A 26,395-nucleotide genomic window follows, 5' to 3' on the forward strand; every position below is an offset into this window, starting at 1 on the left:
CTGAAACCTCATAAATAATGGGCCATGTTGATTTCTGAAGGAAACCATACTGTTTGTTATGGCTGAAACCTAAAGGTTTATATTCCAAAACCTTTGGCCATGTTGATTTTTTTTTTTTAAAAAAATCCTCCATAACAAAACAATTTTACTGATAAATTCCAAATAGTTTTGGGACATACTGTGGCTAAAATATAACTTTCTCAGAATTAACATGTAAAATAAACATTACAACTCATTAGCATACAAGTACACAATATAGTTACGATTCATAAACATTAAAATATTCACTAGAATATTACTAGACAATAAAATATACTCAAAATATTTAACCTAAGAATACGCATACTTAGTTATGGGTTACTATAAAAGAAGAAGAGAAATGAAAAACTATATTTTGCGATTGATGGCGAAAATACAGTTAGCTATGGAATATCCAATGGATTAGCCACGTCCATTTTTGCAATAGATCTGCAATTCCAGGAAATATTGCCTCCCTGAAAAAAAATATTTATCCCCATAAAATATCCTACCCGAAGAAGTTTCCCTACGGTCGTTCAGTGGTCTAGAGAAGACGAAAAAAAATGTTAATTAGAAATTACAAGAAAATATAGAAGTTAAACATATTTCCGCATATATATTAATATGAGGGGAAAAACGACCGTTCACCATCAGAATATCTGTTCATATAGTTCCTTCTACAATAAAAAGATTACTGCTTTCGTTCGGAGAATTGTACTATTCACACGACATTCCTGCACATTCTATTACCAACAAGGAAATGTCTGTTATCACTTGTTTAAGGCTTAGCCTACTTTCCGTTCTAAACTTTTCTCTTCGAACAAAATATATCATGTCACATCCTGGAAATTCAAATAAGTCAAAATCGGGTAAATGACGTAAATGAGGTTCAATAAAATTACAGTAAACACTTCAAAATGAAAACGAAAATCTAAGATTAACACTGAAAAGAAATTTAACATTGATTATAAATGTAAAGTTTCATATTCTACGCATGAGATTACATACTAAGTTTCATTTACAAATACAGAAATATATACGTAACTAACAACTAAAAATTTTCTTATCCTGGGCATCTCGATACATTTTTTTAAAAAGAAAATCAAACATTAATTCTAAATAACATGTAATAACATATTTAAGAATTTCGAAAGTGGGAAGAAATCCTAAAAGATTTTTTTTTTAATTTTAAAACACAATAAAATATATATTATAACGCCAAAACATCTTCCCACTGGCTGGGGATACGGAAATCGCGCCAAGATTTCAAATTGCTTTTAAAATGCAATTCCCCTACGTATGTGATTACATACTAAATTTTAATTATAAACATACAACTATATACATATATATTAGTAACAACTAAAATTTTTCTGATTCTGCGCATCTGGATACATTATTCTCTTTTTTCTAAAAGAAAATCAAACATTAATTGTGAATAACATGTAATAACCTATTTAAGAATTTCGAAAGTGGGAAGGGATCCTAGAAAGGGATTTAAAATTTAAAACATTTAATAAAAATATGTTATAAGGCCAAAATATCTTCCCACTGGCTGAGGGTACGGATATCTCGCCAAGATATCAAACCGTTTTTGGATAAGTACGGTCCCTCTACGTATGTGATTACGTTAATTATTTACTAAAAAATCTAAATTCAAATATCTGAAATGAAAACAAGAAAAAATTAATGACATTAAACTAATAGTAAGTCAGTGATAAGGTTTGCAACATTAGTATTCAATTGTGAGGCGCGACACGGAGTAAAGACAGAAAAAGAAAAGAATGAATCAGCTGTATACCGTCCGTCATTCGTAACCATAAGCACAGGTGGTCGAGAATGCAGCGACTATCTTATCAAAATAAAGAAAGAAAAACTTGTTATCTGCTCATTACCGAACAGTTAAAAGCTGGAAGCAAAAAATGAGTTTAAAAGAAATGCGTAGTTCTTCTTTTCGTGTCCAGGTGTTTTATCAAAAACTAAAAGCAAAAAGGAAGAAAAATGAATGAATGTCTACCGCTTAGAAATGCGTCGCTCTCCTGAAAGAAAATTCGTATCAGCATACAAAGTTTTGGTTGCCCCTCTTTTTTTTTTCTTTTCCTATGATTACTGTTTCTGCTTTGATAATTACGGTTTGTTCGTCTATTTCTACGATGGTTACCTCTATGTACAAATCTATGCTTAATGTCACACAAATTGCGGTTCCTGTCTAGTATGTGATAACTCAGGTTACGTGGCCGTGATTTACGACTTCTTTTGTATTTGTTATTCTTTCGTATGCGCTCTTGGTTCTGATTCCCTTTAAATTTTGTATTGTTTAACAACTGGTCTTCGTATCTTTGCCTACTGCTATAACTGTAACCTCGTTTGCGCTTTTTTACTCTGTGGTTAGTGGTAGTTATTCTTGTACGCTTACGACCTCTGTCGTCTACAATCATATGTTCGTGGATTTCACTACTTCTACTACAAGCGACGTCACTAGATTCTGAATAGATAAAATCATTATCAGATGTGTTACGAGGTTGGTTTAGACTACCTGTCTCTGGTTGGAGTTCAGATGCCTGCGTTTCCTTTTCATTAGGAATATCAGTCTCTAGCTCAGGTTCCAATTCCAATGTTTTTTTTACGCTAGGAATATCAGTCACTAACTGAGGTTCAAATTCCGGTGTTTCGTATCCAGTAGGAACATCTGACTGTAACTGGGGTTCACATTCCGATGTTTTGTTTTCAGCATTTTCCGTTTTCTGACTATTTTCACGAAACACGTCCCGTAAAGCGTCTATCTTTTGACCTAATCCACTCTTTGACTCAACGAGATTCTCTTTCAAGCGAGCACAATTCTCTTTAAACTCAACACAGCTCTCTTTAAAATCAACTTTACTTTCCTTTATGTATCTCTCAATTTTTTCATTATTTTGATCTAGCTTTCCTTCTAACCTATCTAAATGCTTTTGAAAAACTGAAGCTATCTTAGTAAACAAATCTGCTTCGTTATATGCCATCTTGAACAAGATAAAGCTTAAAACATACAATTAGAATAAAATATGCTATCACAAAACATATTATTAAAATCACCTGCAAGAGAAGTTTTTTTTTTTCCTTCAGATTACTGGTTCTAAGCTGCAAAAGAAGTGATATATTAAAATATTTATCTTATAAGTATTCGAGCACCAACGGTCTCGATTCGGGTCGGTAGTTCGGGCGTCATTTATTTATAACCAATCTCAAGTTCGAGTCGCTGTTCGGGCTGTCATTTATATGTAACCGGCTAGAGGTCGAGGTCCATGTTCGGGCGAACATTTATTTGTAACCGCCTGTAGTTATGATCTGATCGCTGTCCTCGGCTCGTGGTATTACCAATAAGTATACTCCTGATACTTTAACTTACCTGGACAGAACGACGAAGACCTCTCCAAAGAAGATTACAAACTGTTTCCCAAAAAGCTCGTCGGTCTCAATAATGAGATGAGCATTAGGCGCCGAGAGGTTCGGGTGTCTCGTCTCGAAAACCTCACGGACGATCAGACGGTCATCCAGACCATAACACACACAAACATCACTCATACACACAACGAAAACACACTGGATTAATTGACACTATACTTATTTATTGGAACACTATTTTGAAAAAAATAACGAAGAGAAATGAATACAACACTGGACACTAATAAATTTTGCCGCTGAAATTACGTTTTGCCCTATTCGGGAGATATAGCCCTTTCTATGTATATATGATTATAATTTAGGTATCACTATAAATACTTTGCTCACACCATGAACACACTTGGGGGATTCGCACTGGGGAAAAGTTGTCTGGATCGTCCCACGATGAATCCAGTTGTTACGCTGAAAAGTCCTGCAGCGTAAAAGTAAATCTTGAGTAAATAAACGAAAAGAAGGTCTTCACAGTTGAATTCTGATATTGGAGGGCGCGAATATAACTTTTTAAACGCACAAGGTCTGAGGACCTAGGATTTCACTGATTGGGGCTAGCCGTAAGAAATCGTCCTTCATCGGCTAAATAGCTTGTGCCCCTTAACACAACTGATGTTTGAAGTTCAACGCGAGATGCGTGGTTGCATCTTCCAGACCTGTAGTCAAACTCCTCGAGCGTCCAAGCTCAAGCTACGGATTGCAATGGTCAACGGAATAGTGTTGGCAGTTCATTTCAAAAATTACTCAGTTACTCACCTGCATGCACATACAAACAGAATATAGAAAACAATTTCTGTTAATTTTAGTCAACTGCCCATAATGCACTAGACACGGCGATAACACTGGCGTGAGAAAGTACAGATAACGGGCTACGAAACAACACAGTTGGTGCCACTTTGGTTACTGAAACATCTGGTCAGTCCGTATTTCTCCAATCTATTATAATGTTTCCATAAGCGATTAAAGAAAACACTTAATTCAGTTCCCATTGACTATAGAATATATACTATGCATATAATGAGTCAGGGAGAAACACTGAAATGGTTAGTCACTAACTGAAATGTTCTCAGCGAAAGCAACGTTTTAAATATATATATGAAAAAACGATGAAAGACTTCTTTGTCCAATTGTGTGGGAAAGAAGCAATTCCCACCAAAGAAAGAACTTATGTGCGTTGCAGAATAAAGTATAAATCGAAAATAATAATCACTGTCTTCACGAAATATACAGGGCGTCCACAAAAAAATACTTCTATAACCTGGTGGCGGTTATAAAACCATGGCGTTTTCATGTGACATCTGTTGAATTTTCGACGTTTTGTAACTCTGCAAGGAGACATTTTTCGACCCATGTTTATTAGAACTTTTTTCTTTCATTTGATATAAGGAATCGTCTCCTAAGTTTATGACAAGAAATTCAACAACAACCTACACAATACTATCAACTTAGACAAAAAATAAATAAATAAAAACTCACCCGTTAAGAATATCTTCGTTATGCCTGACTGGGAGCTGTTCATATTCATGTACATCACACAGAATCTGCAACACTTCTTCAAATGATAAACTTGGTCCCAACTTGTCTTGAAACAGTTGCATTGTCTGATGTGACAAATAATAAAACGACGCAATTCTACCGGACGACGTTGGACGGACACCTCTTCCATCCTAGATGAATAAGACGATAATAACTTTAAAAATTAAACTTGACAAGTCAAACACACATACATCTTTGCACAGGAAGAAAGTTGAATAAGTTATAAGCTAATGCTGTACTATATACTCAGTAAAGAAGTACTTTGGAAGCTACCCTTACACATCTTCGGAAGGCCACTTCGGTATCGATAACCATGAAGCCACAACGTCTTGCGATCATGCGAGGAACTCTACGAAGAAATCCTTTCTAAGTTGAGAAAGGACTGCAGCCACTCCTCGCTTGTTGGGTTACAAACTTTGGGCATGTAGGATCTGATCAGGACTTAAGTGGTTCAGTCGGGTTTGATAAACGTTGTGGCCCATACTCATTTATGCCTGTAGCCACTGTTGTGTGATACTAGAATTACGATCTTCCAAGTAACACATTATCTAACTGTTAATCTCCATGTATTGGAAGTATCTCTGTACAATAAACAAAATTAATGGTCTGATCTCGTACAAGAAGAGAACATTTATTACGACTATACTGTATTTCATGACCAGCACAATATACTCTAACAGCAGCCATTCTCCTGGAAAACGTAACATCTGTATACGTGCGTCGGAGTAACAAAACGAATCTTTAATTTCTAGTGTTCCACTCTTTACGCCCGATGATGCAAAGATACGATTGACTTGGTGATATGGAACGGTGAAGGTGCAGCCGAAATAACCGATCTGGTGGGATTCGGTATGAAATGTTCCGACAGATTTTCACATTCCTAATACCGATTTAACCTCATGACGGATGGTGACTGGTTCTGGTCGCCTGTTTCGAATTTTACGTTCTAATATTCCACGGTTTCCTAGGATAAGTTGTTAAGGTCGTCCAACATGTAAAACACTCACAATTCTATACTACAGAATAAACCCATAAATGAATTGGGTTTGGGTCAACTGAGCTTTGAAGCTATCTTACTGCTGAATAAGCCGCAGAGATCCCTACGAAGTGTGTGAGCTCCGCACTACAGGTCATTACAGTTTTAACTAATTTGTGTTCCTTAACCTGTGCTACAAACAATCATGCAGTTCACTGAACCAAGTCTATTCTTGAATTACAGGAATGCTTTTTCAATTTCTTTTTATTGTTATTAGTGCATAATCAGGAAAAACAAGAAAACTTAAGGATCACATTATATAGTCATTTTAAAAAAAGCAAATAGCACATATTGTATATGTATTGTTCTATTTTATTTTGTCACATACTATATAAAAACCGGGAAAGTTTGTAGAGACATTCCGATAACTGACACTAGATATATGGCCTATATTGCCTTCAACTATAAGTGGTTAAGAAAATTTTACTTCGAGACGTACTCTATTTTCTTGACGTCACTAAATTTCACACACTATACATAAATATACAATAATTAAATATAATATTCTTCTTCTTCTTCTTCTTCTTCTACTACTACTACTACTACTACTACTACTACTACTACTACTACTACTACTAATAATAATAATAATAATAATAATAATAATACTGGTGAAGACGTCGAAGAAATAGGCGAGTTAGAGAATCCTGAAGGCAAAAGAAAAAACAAAATTAAGACCCATATTATCTAATCATACGAAGAACATTCAGAAAATAAAGTTTCCAAATATTGGTACTAAAATTCTATAGTCGTGTTGATGAACGTACATGCCAATTTCTCTGATTCATTAGAAAATGACTCACACCAGTCTGAGACATGCTAAAGCAAAGTGTACGAAGCGTGGTGTGTGTGTGTGTGTGTGTGTGTATATATATATAAAGTTTAAGAAAATCAAGAAACCTGTTGGATGTGAAATACGGTCTGTGACCCATTCCTTGACTGCAGGGTACGTTAAAGTGGATGAAATTAATCGTCAGAATGTTGAAGTTAATGGAGCACTTGCTGGTACGAAACGGAATGCGATAATTTAACGAAGGACGCGAGAATGTAAATGATGATCAACTAAGAAGGCGAGCAATTCAGTCATTCTCCTTACAACCCCGATCCTGCACCAAGCAAATTTTATTTATTCAGGCACTGAAAATCCTTTCCAGAAAGACAACGAGCTTAAAGCATTAAGAGATGGATCTCTCTACGACGAAGAGATGCAACGCTATGACAAATGCCTCAAAGCAATGACGAACAGTGAATCGAAACAGTAGAATACGGCATGTAAATTGAATAGGAATTAAAGTTCCATACTAGTTTAATTTTTGTTCTAACACTTTTTAATCTCCATATCTAACAACATCAGTATCAGTGATTGTGTTGATGTTTCAGTTAATCCTTAGGCCTAATAATTGTACGGAGCTGTGTAAACGTGAATCGCAAATTTAACTGTGTTACTCATATTAACATAATGACTAAGGAGAGCTACAATAAATGCATGGCTCCCATATAAAGAATTTAGTGAATAATTTAAAGAAGTGAAAAATAGTGCAAGATCACACTATAAACGTTGCAAAGTGTATTTAAGGATCTGCCAAACTGACTTAAGCGAACATGTCTCCTTAAAAATCAGAAAGGTCACCCATTATATGCTATCACTGTCTAGCCAGTTCATTCTACATTGCAGTTCTACTGCTCTTGATGTAGTATGAAATTTGCCCTAACACACCACTGCCAACAGTCCGAACTGCAGTCGCCGTCTGATTGTTGCCAACTCAGTCATCTGACATATTTCCAACTCCAGATATTTCTATTAAATCGATGTATATGATTAGTAAAAGTGTAAAGCTTCAAAATAATTCATTTTTTTATGTTTGTGCTACGAATTGTTCAAATCCGCTACTTTTCGAGCACAACCTCGATACTTCTTGATCTTCGGATCTGGCAACATTGATCGAAAACAGACAATACAAACGAATGTCAATGAATATTAAGCTACGTCATGACGTTCACACATGTCAAACCTAGTATGCTTTGTATCGGAAAGAGTCAACACTTCATGCTTGAGTAGTTAATGCTTAACTTCTCTTAGTTTTCCTTGACGCATCAATCTGAGAAATTTGCCTCACTTTCCATCTACAATTGTAGTCACCAACAATTTATATACAAGTATCAATGATACGTACCTCCTCTACTTCAATACAATATGCATCTAACAACGTATTCATAACACGCTCTATTAACCCAGAAAGAAAGGAATTGATTTTATCTGGTTCGAGAGCTTCCAAATTATAGTATGTAGGATTTTTGAGTAGTCTTCTGAAATAGTAAGTCCATGTCATATAGTCCAAAGCATCCTGCTTTGATTTAATAGTTCCAGCAACGATCTCAGCATTAATATGATCAGGGATCACTTCCGCAAGGCTAGATTCTACAGGGAACGGTTCGTAGAGAAACTTCTTGTAGAAGTTCTTCTTTATATCATGAACAAGCACTACGGCCACACCTTCTTCATCATACTGTGGGCGTCCAGCACGACCCATCATCTGCAGCACATCCGTGATTGGCATGTCCACGTATCGCTTCGTTTTCCCATCATAGTATTCAGTTCCTTTAATCACGACCAAATGGGCAGGGAAGTTCACTCCCCACGCTAATGTTGCCGTTGCTATCAATACCTGAAAAAAGAAAATTGATCAGCTTAGTTAAAACCTGAGATTTTTTCTTTTTTTCATACTGACAGCTCCGTAGTATGAATTTGCCTCCATGGCAATTAAGTTTGTTAACAGTGACAAAGGCAGAAGCTCACTCTTACAATACTAATCAAAATATGTACAGCTGGGTTGCTGCAGTAAAGTAATATTATAATGCTTGCCTCATTTTATATATCAATAGGTTAAGATTAGTGAGGTCTTAATAAGATAAATAAAGTTGCGGCAACTATTTAAAGATTTGCATAGGAAAATAATTTAAGCATTCTGCCCTAAATAAAATTGCCAGTTAGAGCAACTGGAATCTTGGCTAAAACACAATTATTGGAGGAACATTATAGGTGAATCATTATATTATTATTACTATTGTAAATGTGTTCCATATGCTTAATAAGTAATTGTACAGGTTTAGAATAAATGCTTTATTCGTTTTGAAAAGACTATATTTTCAAAAGTATTACATATATATATATATATATATATATATATATATATATATATATATATATATATATATATAACTGTACAAACTCACTAAGTTTGTATTGTGTATTCCAGGTGGCTGGACGAGCCCATCATCTTTCCGATCGGGAGTAGCAGTACGGGGTTAATACCTGCCGAAAATGGAGGGAAAGCAAGAAAAAAGCTTTTGTGTGCTTGAATATGCCAGATGTTCATCTGTTACAGCTGTGCAACGCGCTTTGCGGTGGTATCAGTGACTCAAGGACACCGGTTGCTTGTATAAATAGAAAAGCACCTGACCTCACGGATCTCCTGATTTAATGCCCTGAGACTTCTTCCTGTGTGGGTACGTTAAGGACCTTGTTTATATACCCCACTACCGCAATTCTTAGTCGAACTTACAAGAACGCATCAGTGCTGCAGTGCAGACAACTGTCAGGACTATGCTACAAAATGTATGGAATGAGTTCGAGTATCGTCTGGACGTGTGTAGTGTCAACAAAGCGGCACATATTTAACATTTGTAGAGGATGTATAAACTTGGTGACTTTGTAGTTCGTTTCATATAACTTTCATGAGTGTATGTGTAATACTTCTGAAAATATAGCCTTTTCAAAATGAATGAATCATTTATGCTATTGTGCTGCTAAAATGTCTTGATCCATGGCAAAAATGAGAATTAAAGTTCACACCCACGCATTGAGCCAATAAGGGTTCAGCTGTTGCTAAGGAGAGAAAGGTAGTGGAATTCCTTCAGCCGATAGCAACGACTAGAACGGAAGACTAGGTGCAGGGTTCCCACATAAAAGTGAAGATCGATTTCTCTGACTTTCCCTCACACAAATTCTTGTTTTCCCTGACATAAATTCTTGAATATAAATAGAAACATATGGCGCAAGTTCTATAATACGTTTTTTTAATGGCCTCCTCCATCCCCATACCCGTCCAATATACTCCTTTAATTACTATTGGCATATTTGTTATGTTCAATATGTAATTGTTATTTACACAAAATTTATCACGTAAGTATATACAGTAATAATATACTATGTATGATACAGTACCACATACCTTGACATTGCCAATCAGACTTTTTTTGCTTGGAAAAAACAAAAGCAACATAACATGAAGTCAAGAATATATTGCCAATTCTCTCTAAGATCTATTGCTATCTATATATATAAAAGAGAACGTACAAATCCTTTGTCCGCTCATCACGCTAATACGGCTGAACCAATTTCTTTCATTTTTGGGGGGTTATTAGGATTTGGACCCTAGATGGTTTTTATCATATCACTTTAATTTTTAATTACCAGTGTCTTGAGATAATTGACCATTCAAGTGTCCATACGTACAAATCCTTTGTTATTAGTTCATCATAGGTAAAAATAAACGTATTTATATGCAACCCGCATGACCGTGTCACTCGGCGGGTTAACATAAATGACAGGCGCTATAATTTTAACATTTACTGCAATTTGAAAGCGAAAAAGTAAAAATTATCTAAGTAACAAAGTTTATTGCGTTCCGGGGTGACCGCAGCGAAGCGGGGTGAACGCTGCTATCACTCGGCGGGTTAACATAAATGACAGGCGCTATAATGTTAACATTTAATGCAATTTGAAAGCGAAAAAGTAAAAATTATCTAAGTAACAAAGTTTATTGCGTTCCGGGGTGACCGCAGCGAAGCGGGGTGAACGCTGCTAGTCAGTCCTAAAATGAAATGAAATCTTAAAGTTTTACATTCCACGTTATGGCGTCTAGGCTAAAGGAGACTGTGATGATGAGAAATGAATGAAATGGTGGAATGAAGAAAATGTGAGGAAACGGGTGAACTCAGAGAAAACCCACGCACGAGTTGTTTGTCCACCACAAAGTTCACCTGACGCGAGGAATCGGAAGTGAACGCTCTACTTGAGCCAAAGTGGCCCACTATTAGCCCAAATATTGCCAACTCTGAGACACGTTAATTCTCACATTTACATTTTTAAACAGAATTTTGTTTTGCTTTCAGTTCTTGAATTTGTTGTACGAGAGCGTCTTGTTCTTGTTTGTAACCTAATTCCATTTGTTTCTTCTTTGCTCCCAATTTCTTAACTTCAGCACTTAGATTTCATTTTTCACCTTTGATTTTATTTTCCTCTGCACTTTGGATTCGTTTCTGTTTAAGGTATTCATCATAGCGTCTCCGAGCTGAACGAACTGAGAGAAGCATTCTTCGATCAGCAGGAACAGATTCTACACCTTCATAGTACATAACTGCATCATGCATCTGCCCCTGTGCTACCAGAGAATCTTCGATTTGACTCCATACAGTAAGTGTCTTATTGACTAAAAACACGCCCTCCGCTGACATTGCAGTGGGATGAAATTAAACATTTTCACAACATTCCACAAATCAGAATGTTCGTGCAAAGAAGTCATCTAACCTGATGCTGTCCATCTTCTCTTCGTATTCTCTGAAGTCATGAGACCTCTGAATTTCAATACAGAAAGACACTTTGCTTTCTCAGGTACAGAATCAGATGTTCTGTTATGCTCATGCAGAGGTTGTAAGATGCGTTTCATCGTAGTGTGAGCAAGTTCTGGATTGTTCTTTTGTAGCCTGGGATTCAAACCTGACAGAGCATGTACCAGTTTGTACTTCACAGGGCTGCCTTCCACAATCTTTTGATGTGCCCAGCAAAAAGTTTCGACAGTCAAGACTGAAAGCTAGTTTATCTTTACCTGATAATTTTGGTTTTTCAGTAGTTTTTACTGTCTTAAAACCGTTGTTCACGAAGATCACAAGTCATACTTCGATTTTTTGCTTTTACATGATCAACTATCCCCTTCTCTGTCTCTCACACAAATGCACACACACACGCACACACACATACACACAGTACCTCACTTCCTCAGCATGAAATAGCAACACTGCATCACAGTCATCATAGGAATGCTGTATCATAATGGTCCTCTTCACATGTCAATTTGTAAAACTGACAGAGAGGAAACAATGTTAGATTGAAAAAGAGAATGTTACACTTGCATATTTACGTTCCTTGGCTTTCCATGACATTTTACGCAAAATGAATGATTTCCCTGATTTTCCAGGATGTGGGAAACTTATAGGTGTCAAGTCAATGTGGTATATCTATAGCCTTGTATAAGATAGGATCTGTTATTTAAAATGAGACCCAATCCACTACTAAGGTATATAACCAAGGCAAGCACTACTAACGTAAAAGGAAATCAGAACCACGCCAGTCGGTCACAAATCAAGTCCTGAATATAAATTATATATATATATATATATATATATATATATATATATATATATATATATATATATATATATATATAACTAGTTTCTCGAATAATTAACAAGCCATACAGTTAAGAAACACACACAATGAATACACTAACTGGATAATTTCATTTCGTCTATTAGAACACCTGTTTATTCATGTAAAACTTTTAACCCAACATTATCAATCTCTTTAAAACTGCATTAAGAATGTCATAGATGCAGGAAAAGATAAGTCACAGGCAAAGAAATAAAACTGCTAAGAAAGATTCGGTGAGTACGAGTAAATGGCCCAAGCCAAAGTTTTTGTGTTACTTAGAAGCCTGTCAATACAAAACTGTACTCATCCCTCGGATTTACGGACCTGAATTTAATGGATTTCGGAAACAACGAACAAATTCTAGAGCACCGATTTAGTTTGAAAATCCTTATTTTAAACTAAAAATGTTCAATTTACTATTATCATATTTACAGTGTTCGGGGGGTGGGTGGGTGCAAAGCAAGTTTCACGGTGTCGTCCTAGTTGCGACAGTCTTATGCGCGACAGGAACTGTTAACTGTCCTATGAGCGACCGATTCGATCTGTTAACTAGTAGATGAGTCACCGATTCATTCATACTAAGATAATGGAAGAAGATAAGGTTCCCTCTTCTTTAACTCGTTTCATGCTAGTGTGATTTAGAACCTAATAAAATGTACTACGTAAAATTTAGTAGAGTAGCTTCGGTTCTGTCTATGATTCTAATGTAATTAAAAATTGCATGTGAAAATGATACGGAGCATAATTTTAGCTTGAATATGTTATAAAGAAAGAAATCGAAAAGAAGATACTCCCTAGTTGAGTGTATCAAAGAAATCTAAAAACACGGTGTAGTCGAAGAAATTATTAGACAAGTTACAAATCTATCGCAGCACTTAATAGTTCATCTAGCTATAAGGGATTATATCTGATTGCCATACGACAAGCTTTTATGTATAAGTCAAAACAAGGGGGGAGGTGAATTAAGCAATTAGTTTACGTTTTGGTAGCTTACAACAGGGAGAAAGGTGATTCGGGGGGTGGGTGGGTGCAAAGCAAGTTTCACGGTGTCGTCCTAGTTGCGACAGTCTTATGTGCGACAGGAACTGTTAACTGTCCTATGAGTTTGTTTACCTTTTCGATTGTTTAAAGTGCACTGCATTGTAGCTGATGGGATTGGTTGGCAATAGCGAATGAGATGTAAGGGATCTTAAAAGTTGTCTTATATTATTGAAATGTATTTCTTATTTTATTTATAGAGTCTTAGGAAGTCTTAAAAGAAGATCGTTTGTGAAACTGTTGCACGTTTAAGTTTTCCAAAATAAAATATATTGTTTTGCTTAGTAAGAATTATATTTGAATTAAATTAGGTACAGAAAGCAAAGCTTTTGAAGAAAAAGGATATTACAATTGAATTTTCAATAATTAGTTACGTAGGAATACGTTTTTCATTAAAATATCTCTGTTGTCTCATCAAGTTATTTGATATGTTTTATGTCAAATCTAACTAAAAATTAAAGTAAGTTTTATTTGCACTCACAGTAGAGGGAAAATATATTTGACGAACAGTATCACCGGCACTTACATGTTTCATAGCAAGGTTGCTCGGACGTTAATTACGCCAGAGGCAAACATATTTTACAAGAGGGGATCATATCTTCTTCCATCATCTCAATGCAAATGAATCGGTCGCTCTTGGGACAGATAACAGTTTCTGACGCTAATAGGACTGTCGCTTCTAGAACTAATTCAAGTTTCACTACCATTGCCAATGTGACTTCCCTCTTGTAGAACTCCAGAGCTGCCACTCCATACAAAAGACAGGAAATATACAAGCAAATCTGAAATTGTAAACACAAAGGTAAAACATTTTACTAACAAGTTTTAATTACCTGTATTTTCTGATTGACAAAAAGTTCTTCCACAACTTTTCGGTCCTTTTCATGTAAACCTGCGTGGTGCATAGCGATCCCAAATGCTAACGTCAGCTTTAAATTACTGTCTCTGACACCAGCAATGATCTGTTCAATTTCGTGCTCCTCCATATGTAACCATTGCTTGGGATTGTCCTCGGCCGCAAGATACGCAATTAAGTCCAGTGCTGTTAACCTTGTCTGCCTTCTAGACGACACAAACACAAGCGCTGGTTGGGCGGGAGAATACTGTCGAATGGCCTGAAAGGTTGGTTTGTTCATAGTTGCCATTCTAGGGCAATAATGCTTCCCAGGGAAACCTGCAATATGCACTTCTAGGGGAACTGGACGAACTGCCGGCCTAAAGTTGTACAACCCCATTTGACTAATATTCAACCAATTGGCTAAATCTTTGGCATTGGCTAGGGCAGTCGACAGACCGATTATCCGCAGAGTCTTTGCTGTGTGAGAAGAAATAAAGTTGGTTCTAGACACGATCACTTCCAGCACAGGTCCCCGATCCTCACCCAACAGGTGAATCTCATCAATGACAATTAAAGCCACTTCACGAACGTAATTTCTCGTTTGCCAACTTCGGCTGATTCCGTCCCATTTCTCAGGAGTCGTCACTATCACATCGGCGCTAGCAATTGCCCGGATATCAGGGTTCACGTCACCCGTTAGCTCCACTACTTTCCTTTGAAGTTTCTCTTCCAAACGGTGCTTCCAGTCAATAATTCGTTCACGTACTAGGGCTTTCAGCGGGGCTATATACACAACCTGTGAACAGAGAAGAAACAGTATTATATTATATGTTATACAAAATATCCGAAAATTTCTACACGCAAGATCTCATTAAATTTACAAAAGCCAAAGTTTATTATAAAATTACTCCAAAAAGGCTTTCTATTAAGAACTTAAATCACACAGATTAATGTATCATTTAGATGAGAACTCTGCAGCATTCATTTATACCTAAAGCGCAACGTTTAATCTAATATATAAAACTGAAAGTGAATGTGTATAACTCTTAAACCATCCCACCGAACTCAATCAAATGTTCCACATAGATCAGGTTCGGTCCTGGGATGTTTTTTATCATTTCACTTTGACGGCGCAATGTAGGGGAGGAGGAGGGGGATGGATGAAGCTATATATAAATGATCGAAAATGACCAATATTAGTGTCGAATCCATAGTTTCCGGGGTCGCTAAGACAAGCCGTGACATTTCCGATGCCGTTAAATCCAAATTCAGCCCCAATTGCTTTTTATATCCAAAATGAAACCTATTCTTCCCGTGCGAAGAAAGGGCAATCTGCTAGTACAAAATATTTCGAAACCATACAAAAAACTTAAAAGAAAAAACTTTCTACACTAAACAAAAAAGAAAACTTTAGAACTTAGGAGTAGAAGCTATAATTGCTTTCGACCATGGGCGGCGATTAGGGGGGGCAAAGGGGGCAGTTGTCCCCCACTTTTCTGAAATGGCCAATTAAGGTATATAGTTTCATTTGGAAATGTAAAGTTTTTGTATGTATTTAGAAAAAAAATGGTGCCGTAATCTCAATAATACTTGACGTTGCGTGAGTACATGTTGGTTGTCCTCCCGTGGAGTTAAGAAAGCTACAAGAATTGCGTTTTAATTGCCACAAGAAATGGTACTAAATTTTACCTATTGGAGCTCAACATTTCGAGCATACTTTCATTTCTTCTTACAAGAGCTCGATGTAAGTCCAATATGAGTTAATCAGCCACTTTGAAACTAACTGAGATAACATTTCGAAAAAAAAATAAAGAAATCTTTTGCGAGTCATTCTTTAATTGCACAAAAATTGACAGTTTGTAAAATGTATTTTCTTTTCAACAGTAAGGAATATTTTGATTTGATTTGATTTTTTTGAGTTTAATATCCTGTTCAGCAGCAAAGCTATAGGAGACGTAGACCTACTGATTAACGTGGAATCCGATGATCTTCCGCCGGGGCCGCGGTGGCTCAGTGGTAGAGCGTTCACCTCTGGTGCTTGGGGTCCCGGGTTCGATCCCAGCAACCGCCAAGTGAACTTTGTGGTGGACAAACACCGTGTGCGTGGGTTTTCTCGGGGTTCTCCTGTTTCCTCCCACTTTCTTCATTCCACCATTTCATTCATCACTCATCATCACCGTCTCCTTTAGCCTAACCGGCATAACCGTGGGACGTAAAACTTAAAGATTTCATTTCATTTTCATCTTCCGCCGGGAATCAAACCCGAGTCTCCCACGCTAAAGGCGCGTGCGCTAACTGCTTAGCCAAGAAGGAGCTCAGTAAGAAATATTAATTAAAAAGAGAGTAAATAGAAACACCTTCTACCTTTTCCATTGTTTTGCAGTGTAATATACAAATCAAATGGTGTGTTTAGGGGTGTAGGAGAACGATCATGTATTTGGATTTCTTTAAATGTCGTAGCATCTTTCTAAGCGTAATAACATACATATAAGAGCATGCATGGAATTAACCCTTAATCGGTTTCTTTTGCGATTGAGTGGAGAGAAAATTACGAAAATATGTCTGTGGGGTATTCAGGGGCACATAGCAGCAATAGGAACATACTCGACGACATGTTGCAGGAACGCAACAAATCGCCATAACGGTAAATTAGCCAGCGAAAACAGAATAAAACCGCTATCTTTAAAGGGTTAAAAATATAAATTGTTCATTAACTCTTTTACATTCCAGCTTTTTAAAAGGTAAATTATAGGCTTTCAGTCAAGGGTCTACAGTTTCTAGGATCATGGTTCATAACTCCACTTTCAATATAAGTTCTGCAAAACAAGCAGGAGTGTAGCCACGGGGGGCCCATCGGGGCCAGGCCCCCCAAATGATTTCCTGCCCCCCAAATGACCAGCTTTTAAAACATTATTGTAAGATTACCTCGCTTCAGTCACTTAAAAATAACAACGTTTACATATAATTTACGTTAAAATAGTATGGAGAAACACTATTTTATCATACTAATCGAAAAATAGTATGGTATCTGCTCCTTATACCTATCGGAAAACAGTATATTTTATTATTATTATTATTATTATTATTATTTTACAGCAGATTACACAATTTATTGCGATTTATATTTGACACTTTGAAGACAAACTTTTCAACAAGGTACTGTAAATACTACTATAAAACAATGGTACTAAACTGATTTGTAAGTAGGCCTGCATCACATTTTTTTATATGCTGTAACTAGTATTTAAAAAAAAAAAAAAAACACACATATTTATATCAGATGAAAAATGTGGTGAAAACAATGTTTTCAGTATGGATTTCAATTAATCGGTAATTTTCAATTATTTTTACATGTCACCGTCCCCCTTAAGAGTACTGATGGGGACTGAATTTGGATTTAAACGGCATCGGAAGTGGCACTGTTCATATCAGCCACTCCGAAAACTATGATTCGACATTAATATTGGTCATTTTCGATCATTTTTGTATATCTTCCCCTTCTCTTCAAAGTGCACCTTCAAAGTGAAGCTTAAAAACTATTCCAGGCCCGAACCTCATCTACGTTGAAAATTTAATCGAAATCAGTCGGGTGGCTCAAGAGTTGTTACAAATGTAGTCATTTCATTATATATATATATATATACAGGGTGAACGGTAACTACGTGGACAAATTTGGGCGGGTGATAGTACATCTAACAAGAAGCAAAAAAATGTCGTAGTGAACATGGGACAAATTCCGTCCCGTTTAGGAGTGACAGAGTGTCGAAAGCGTGAGAACATGAACTTCAGAGGCCAACAGCTTAAAAACAATACATGGTAGAGAGTGCGGTTTAAAACGTCACTTAGAAAGTCATACCTACTCTGTTGAACAATGCATGTTTGGAAACGCAGCTATGCGTGCGCACGGGATTCCCAAAGGAACGGAGGGATTCACGGACATGCTGTAAAGGAAAGAAGTGTCACACGTTGTTCATTCCGTGCGCACACGTAGCTGCGTTTTCAAATATGCATTTTTCAATAGAGTAGGTATGACTTTCTAAGTGACGTTTTTAACCGCACTCTCCACGATGTATTGTTTTTAAGCTGTTGCCCTCTGAAGTTCATGTTCCCACGCTTTCAACACTCTGCCATTCCTAAACAGGACGGAACTTCCCCATGTTCACTAGGACTTCTTTGCTTTTTTAAAGATGTACTATCACCCGTCCAAGTTCGTCCACATAGTTACGGTTCACTCTGTATATATAGATATATAGATAAATAAATAAATAATTACATTATTTCGGAAAGTTGCGAACTACAGCCTATATAAATTGAATCATACAGAAGTTATTCGAAGACGCACTAGACACCAGCATGACTGGTGAAGAACCCTGTGTGTATTAAAATACAATAAAACTCCATTTTGCGGCTATCGCAGCATTGCATTTACGTCACACGCTTTTCTGTAGTTTGTTGTTAGTGATCGTAACCACCGTTTTAAAATTCCTTCGCGTTCCCGCTTGTATCGCTATATCTGAGAATGTTGTTTAAAACTACTGATTCGAATCATTACCCACTCTTTTCTTCGAAGAAGTTTCGCATGTGAAACAGAAGAAACTTTTTTTTTTGTGTGTGTGTGTGTGTGTGTGTGAAATATTTTCCGCGACGGAACAATGCACGATTTGCAGACCTAAAGATATTAAAAACTTAATTTGTCGGATATTAATGTCGTACTACTTTTTTATTATTATTTTTGGATTTGAATATTTCTGAAGAAATTGAGTTTATTCGCATTCTCGCACTGATTTAGGAAAAAAAGAATTTGTAAAGTGATAAACTGAAGTCCGACGTCCAAAGAAGATGCTCGAAAGCTTGTTTACAAACGAGATGTCCCTGTTTCTTCACGTGTGCAGCCACTTCGAATCTGTGGTCGACGAGGAACAGAACTCAGCATCGTTAACACTGGCGAACCTCAAATGCACGAAGCATCCTCGATCTCGGAAGAAGAGGTCGATGTTATTTCTTTAAATCATGTTTTAACTGCATCTTCCGCAGTACTTTCTCCTTGCCAATCACCAGTGACCTAAAATGATGGATGCGATCTCCTTGGGGAAACGACAGTAGTTTTAAAGAATTAGGATTGGTTAATTAAACAACCTTATGGGGATAAAATATTATTAGGAGTCTACCATTTGCTAATACTTTGATTTGTTGGCGAAAAACGCTACAAATATATTCACAATAATATAAGCATTTTGTAATAAAAAGTTCTACCATTAAAAATAGTTTTTTTATTGTAATAACCCCTAAAATAATCAAAATAATGAAAAAACAAAGATCAAAAAGTGTTACGTAACAAAGGGGAGGGGTTTGGCCTTGCGTTACGAAGTGTGACAAGCAGGAGAGAGGGGGTAAAACTTGGTCAAAAATAGCGTTACGTAATATGTGGACGGCCCCTAGAACAGGAAATGAGACATGGATGTTAAAAATAATTTTTTATTATTTGTGACTAAAAAAACATAATTATTTTATTGTCAGGAAATCTTACAGAAAATCAGCTTTATATAGATAGGTTCTGTGTGCAAGGACTTAAACTAAAATAGTTATGCACAAATGTATAACGTTTGGTCCGGGACAGTAATTATTGATTAAACATAATAAAAACTACCTGGAATATAATTTATGGACAAAAAGCAAATAATAATAATAATAATAATAATAATGAAGCTAGAAACCAGTGTTTTTTAGTTTCCCGGAAGGAAACAAAAATTTGCCGTTTTTTTCAGGCCTCAAAAACACTAGCTGCAACATAATTTCTTTTGGCCTTGTAGCTGGCCCCCCTCAAAAACGACGCCCCCCCTACATAAACCTGCTGGCTACACCCCCGGAAACAAGTCTTATTATTCATTAATGTGATTAATATTATCCTTTCTATTTATTTGTATTGGAAATTTGTTATTAAATAATCTGATCACACAATTTTCTAGACAGAATTTAAAATGTTCATGAGCAAGGAATCAAATCTTACATCTTCGTTTAAGAGTACAAAGGGCTAGTACCTACTTACGTTGCTCTTGTCAATTTATTTAATAAAATTTGAAATACGATATACCAGCCCTGGCCACGGCGAGCAGATAGTGGAAACACTCCTCGTGAGCGCTCACGAGCATTCTACGTGCAAATACCATTGTTCGTGCTTCGTACATCTTCGGGTTTCGTCCTTCGAGGAGCGGAAGTGTTATCAACCTTGGCGGTAATCACTAGCCTACCAAATAATAATAATAATAATAATAAAAAAAGTATGTATGGTAACTGATTGCCATTTAGTGTAAAGTGTTTTTTACAATGTGGTAACCGTTAACTATAGACAACACAAACTTGTAACAGCAATCAAATGATAAACTATGTACGTTCCTTTTCTTCTTTTTTCTTTCCTTTTGTTAAAGAAGGATGTGATGGAACCAAACCAACGCATACATTTATAAAAATTTGCTAGTTTGCCCAATGGAAAACCAGTTTTCAATATATATATATATATATATATATATTAACTTCTTAATCCGAGTGTGGGTTTGTTATATTATGTTGTTTCGCTTTTTGGGAAAAGAGAGAATCTGTTGATACAAAAAAAAAAAAAAAAAAAAATACTGTATCACTTGTTTGTAATTATCTAAGTATTATCTCCAGAAAATTAGCTAATGAATGTATGTGTGTAAGAATAGGCTTAGCAAGGGGTTGGTTGTGGAGATTAGAAGCCACTATTACACCATCAATAGGAAGAATAATATTTCTTACTCCACTTTTAAAGTTACTTTGATCGCAAAGAATCAAACAAAATATTAAGAGAGCCAAAGAGATTTTCCATTTTTAAGAGTGACCATTAGTGTTTTTTTTTTTTTTTTTTTTTTTTTTTACAAGGAGTGTCTTTAATAATGAAAAATATATTGTCCATGGCTGGCCGGTGGCTTGTTAAAAGTGAAAAAGAATGTTGAATCATATCAACGACTGAAGCTACACGCTTGTCTTTCTTCGATAGTTACTGATTGATTTTGAAAGTCACAATGTTGTTGGCCTACTGTAACAGCGTAAAATCAGAAGGAAACGTTCCAACTGAATGATACGAACAATTATTCCCAATATCTTGAACATGAAACGTGGGTTGCACGGATAACGCTTAAAGTGGGCTGGACTGCACTGGAATTTCCTTCCGGCAAATTAGTGTTTGGTCAGAACTCAGTTCTTCTGTGTAATTGTCTCTTAACAACATTTGAACATTTCTTTTAGATAATAATAACTAACTAACTATATGCCCTATGGAACCCGAAGGTTCAATGCCGCGTTTACAAAATATTTCCACTAACTTCTGTCCTTAGCCAACTGGATCCAGTTTCTACTCTGTACTCTTATTTCTGCAAGATCCATCTTAATATTGTCTTTCTATCTACGCCTAGGTCTTCCTAGTGGTCTTCTTCCAATTGGGTTTTCAGTTAAAATTATGAAAGCGTTTCTAATTTCTTCCATTCTGGTTACATGCCCTGCCCACCTGAGCCTTCTACACCTAATGACCCTAACAATGTTAGGTGAGCGGTATAAACTATGCAATTCCTCATTATGAATTTCCTCCAACCTCCATTTTCATCCCTCTTTGGTCCGAATACTACTACTACTACTACTACTATTATTATTATTATTATTATTATTATTATTATTATTATTATTATTATTATTATTATTTTCAATCTCCCGTCGTTCTGCTTTCAATCTAGGAACGAAAGGCGTTTACAACTGAGCAAACGTGAAGCGAGTGACAAGTTACAGACCGAGTGCTAATGTAATACAACGTCACGAATTGTGTAAGCAAGCTAAAAAGGTCTGAAACAATTAGTTTCCGATTTTTCCAGTCGTTTTTACGTCTGTAAGATGACATGTTTAATATTAGTTTCTTTCTTTCTTTCTTGTTCATTTGTTAGTTACTTCAACGCTAACTGTAACCTCTATCATGCGTCTTCCTCGACCAAAAAACGTACCAATTTTATTTCCTGCAGTGTTTTCGCGTCGCTGCTTTCGAAATGGGGAGGGGGAGAGCACATTTGCACATTTTACGCTTGCGTCTGCTCAATGCTTCAACATCGTGCGAATTTCTGACCAGGCTTGGCCGTAGGTTTTTTGCCATCATGTGTGGTTGGCAACACTTATCGGATGCAGTGGAAGGGGCGAAACTACCACCATCTGTGTTCACCTGATCTTGTCTCCGCTCGTGCTCGCTCGCGCTTCGGCTCCGGGAGCCAATTCATGGACAGGCCTGCGATATACGGTATTTTAACTGAAAAAGATAGTATCCTATTAGTTATACTATTACGGTATCCGGGCTCGATCTGTATACCTTCCCGATTGGGATTTTTGTCCCTGTGAAGGGCTTAGCCACTCTATTACGGTACAGCTTTGCGCTGCCCGGTACGCACCATCCTTAGTCGGCCACCGCAGAGAACTCTCTACTCTTCGCCCACAAATAATATAGCTTTGCACTATATTATACTTGGGTTCAGAAAGTTCGTCCCCGCGACAATCGTTTAAGGAAGGCACTATACACCTTGCCGTAATGGTCCAGATTCGGACGGAATCACCTGAGAGGAGACCTAAGGCGTGTTATAGAAAATAGATGAGAGCATCACCTACTTTCAGAGGTTGATCACAAGTAATTCAGTAACCACGTTCTCACCTCGTCATGCAATCTAGAAAAAGAGAGAACAAACAGAACTAAAGGTTTCAGTGCCGTTTATTACAAATAGATGAACGTACCAATAATATATTAAGTTTTTTACATTTCGTTGCCCCAATTGCGTAGCAAGTTCGTAGACATGCTTTAAAATTACTCACAAGAACAGTTTTAGTTTACCATGATGGCACGCTTCAGTTTGTGATCACATTTTAAGTTAATGGACATAGAATCCGACGAATCTTCTCGTAGAAATTGTCCTTTCTTCCAGTTCAAAGAATTTACTATTCGTACTTCCAAAGAGAACATATAGACCGCATTATGTTGCGATTTCTATTGAAGAAAATAACTTATTCGGAAATTTCTCGTGTCAGACCATAATCAGACGTCCATTACCTTCAGGTACACCTTGTCGAGTCCTTTGTTTTACTTATAATCTTGATCACACCCCTTTTTGTTATAAAGTACTACTTGGGGCTGATTTACTTCAATGAAAGCTTACGTAATATTCACTATAACACTTATATTAGCAATACGATTTTTGTTGAACACTTATATGCTTTTATGGATATTGATGTTTCTTTTAAAGTACATCATCATTTATATATCTTCAAATGTACGATGGAGCAAAGACTCAACTTTGTTTTAGAATTTTGTTGAGTCATCGTTCGTACACACACACTTACACCAAAACCAACTTTCGCGTCTCAATTCTAGAGATGCAAGGGCTCGAAAAAAAAACGGCTTTTTTGGAAAAAAAACTCGGTTTTTTCTGCTTCGCTTTTTTGCTTGGGAAATTTTGGGCTTTTTTTTTTTTTTTTTTTGCAATTTCTGCTTTAAATTGATAAACCAGATTTTGTTTCGCTTCTCTACAACACAAAGAGTCATTTAATTAGTGGTTGATGCCGATAATAATATAAAACCTCGAAAATAAACCATGAATTTCGAAAAGATATTTCAAACAGTTTTACTTCTCAACATATTTACATTATGAATTCCAAAGGATTAACCAATGTATATAATAAGATTTTTTTTAACCTCCTACATACAAAAGTAAGCAGGGTTGGCAAGAGCCATGGTTGTTTTTGAAAATGCCAAAAACCCGTTTTTTGGGGGGAGTTTAAACTAGGCTTTTTTGGTTTAAACCAGGTTTTTTTGGGTTTAGATATTTTGCTTTATGTATTTATATTACATATTGACAGAAATAAGTTTGTTTCGCCTTGGTGTTATTATGCAACAACGGGGTTATGCTGGAAGAGGTCACATAAGCTTAAAGAAGTCCGGTCAATAAATTTCTTAAATTGAGAAACTCCCGCCCTAGCCATCGGGAAAATCCCGTCATTACTCTAAATGTAAAACAATAACGGAAAAAATCCTGTTATTGCTTTGCATGTAAAATTTAAAGGTCAACGTATCATAATCAGTACGCTAAAACTGAGGTATTAAATTACAAATTTAGTGCATACATATCATTGAAAGTACAATCCAAGCTAATGTTGGAAGCTACGTAGGCAATCGATAAATTTTGTCAATTTATATCAGTATATTTAAGCAACCTTGGCTTCTTTGGCTTCTTTGAACAGGCATTCAGGCATGCAGAAATATACAATTTAGTTTCGTTTCGTATGTTCAGGCTTAACATCCTTACGTAATACCGAGGTTATCAAGGAGAAGACTTTCGCTTAAAGTGACATCCGAACCGCTACTTTGTTTACGCATGAAAGAAGGGTTGTGGTTCGACCGAGAATTGAACATGGGACACCTTGATTAAAAGGTGAAAAGGAAATAAAACTAATGCAGATGGTTTGATGTATGGAAACGTCACCACGAAGTTCACACGATTCGCATTTTTCGTACCTTTTATTTTTTTTTTTCGGTTTAAACCAGTTGTTTATTTTTTTAAAAAAGAAGAAAAACAGCTGGTGTAAACCAGCCAACCCTAAAAGTACATACTTCTTTTTAAAAAATACTCAAATAAGTAGCAAAATTATATGTAGTATTTTTACTTCAAAATATTCCATACCCTCTTTTTGGAACAAAATAAAATTAAAATAAAACATAAGAAAAATACTTAGATTTATATGATACACTTAAAGGCTGCACACCTAGAGCTTTTGGTTTTGTATATTCTTGAAATTCTACAGTTTTATATAAGCACCATCACGGTTTATTCAGTCCTCAAGTTTTCTGTATTTTTAACAAGAGGGATTGAACATGAAGGGTGTGAGATAAGAACATGGTAACCCATAATTTTACTATTTTAAGAAATTAGAAATTTTCTGCTGCACAATCCATTTTGAAAGTGGGAAAGCTGATTTTTCACATAAGTCTATACATGAGGGATTAAACGAAGCGGTATGCGTTGCTGCCTATCTGATGCCGCGTAACTCAGCAATTGAAAATTTGTTAGTTACCATGTTCTTGGCTCACACCCTTCATATCATTATGGAACTCTCCCCACCCCACCAACACACACAAAAAAAGACTACGGAATATATTTAAGTTAAGATAAATACAACTGCACAACAAACATGATTGACTGGAGCTTTTGCGCTTCTATCGAGAAGTCCGGAATTCAACTCAGCATTCGACCATTCTGACAAAACTTTTCTTCATTCCATCTATGAAGTAGAAATAGTGCATGTACTGTGAGTTGGCTGACTTCATTTCTTATTGTTTTTAAATCGTTATTATTACTAATTACCAGCAGTGACGGTTTTGCGAGGGTTAGGGGGGGCGGTCGTTCGGACTGAAGCCTGTTCCCCAAAATTACAGAATGTCTAAAACAAACGAAATATCTATTAGTTATGCCTTTACTCATAAACTTTAAGCTGCCGTCAAATAAAAATTACGAATGTTTAGAAAAACTAAACATTAGTAAGAAAAAAAAACCCTCCCAAAATACTTTTCTAAATCCGCCACTGATTCTCAGTATAAAATGATCTTCAAGGTTGTATCCGGAAGATTATCGCTAAATATATAAACGAAACGAAATACAGTATTAGTTATGCCTGTACTTTAACTTCAAGCTCCTCCCAAATAAAATTAGGAGATTTTAGAAAATGAAACAATCAGAGAAACCCGTCCCAAAGTACGTTTCTAAATCCGTTACTGATTATTTGTATAAATTAGTATTTAAGGTTGTATCCGGAAAATTATTGCTAAATCGTTGCACAGCTACAGTATAACAGAAATGTGGAAGTACGGTTAGACGGATATATTGAAAAACGTACGCTTTGACGGATATATAGAAAAACGTAAGTTTAACTTCTGCGTTAGAAGCTAGAGTACTAAGCTCTTAGAAATGAA

General features: G+C 36.2%; 2 protein-coding genes across 2 annotated transcripts in view; one reads left to right on the forward strand and one right to left on the reverse strand.

Annotated features, from left to right (window-relative positions):
• The window catches only part of LOC145664952 (uncharacterized), a 66,668-nt gene extending 56,599 nt beyond the window's left edge, over positions 1 to 10,069 (forward strand). The window contains exon 3 of the mRNA XM_081732117.1: positions 9,283 to 10,069. Coding sequence (XP_081588243.1) covers positions 9,283 to 9,335 — 53 coding nt within the window. The 3' untranslated portion in view covers positions 9,336 to 10,069. The remainder of the gene's footprint in view (positions 1 to 9,282) is intronic.
• obe (activating signal cointegrator 1 complex subunit obelus) overlaps positions 1 to 26,395 on the reverse strand; it is a 230,274-nt gene that overhangs the window by 23,425 nt on the left and 180,454 nt on the right. The window contains exons 27-29 of the mRNA XM_081732076.1: positions 14,387 to 15,187; positions 8,200 to 8,691; positions 4,930 to 5,120 (exon numbers count right to left, since the gene is read on the reverse strand). Coding sequence (XP_081588202.1) covers positions 4,930 to 5,120; positions 8,200 to 8,691; positions 14,387 to 15,187 — 1,484 coding nt within the window. The remainder of the gene's footprint in view (positions 1 to 4,929; positions 5,121 to 8,199; positions 8,692 to 14,386; positions 15,188 to 26,395) is intronic.

The sequence above is a fragment of the Thermobia domestica genome, chromosome 1 (assembly GCF_964235325.1).
Source record: "Thermobia domestica chromosome 1, izTheDome1.hap1.1, whole genome shotgun sequence".
Lineage (NCBI taxonomy): Eukaryota > Metazoa > Arthropoda > Insecta > Zygentoma > Lepismatidae > Thermobia > Thermobia domestica.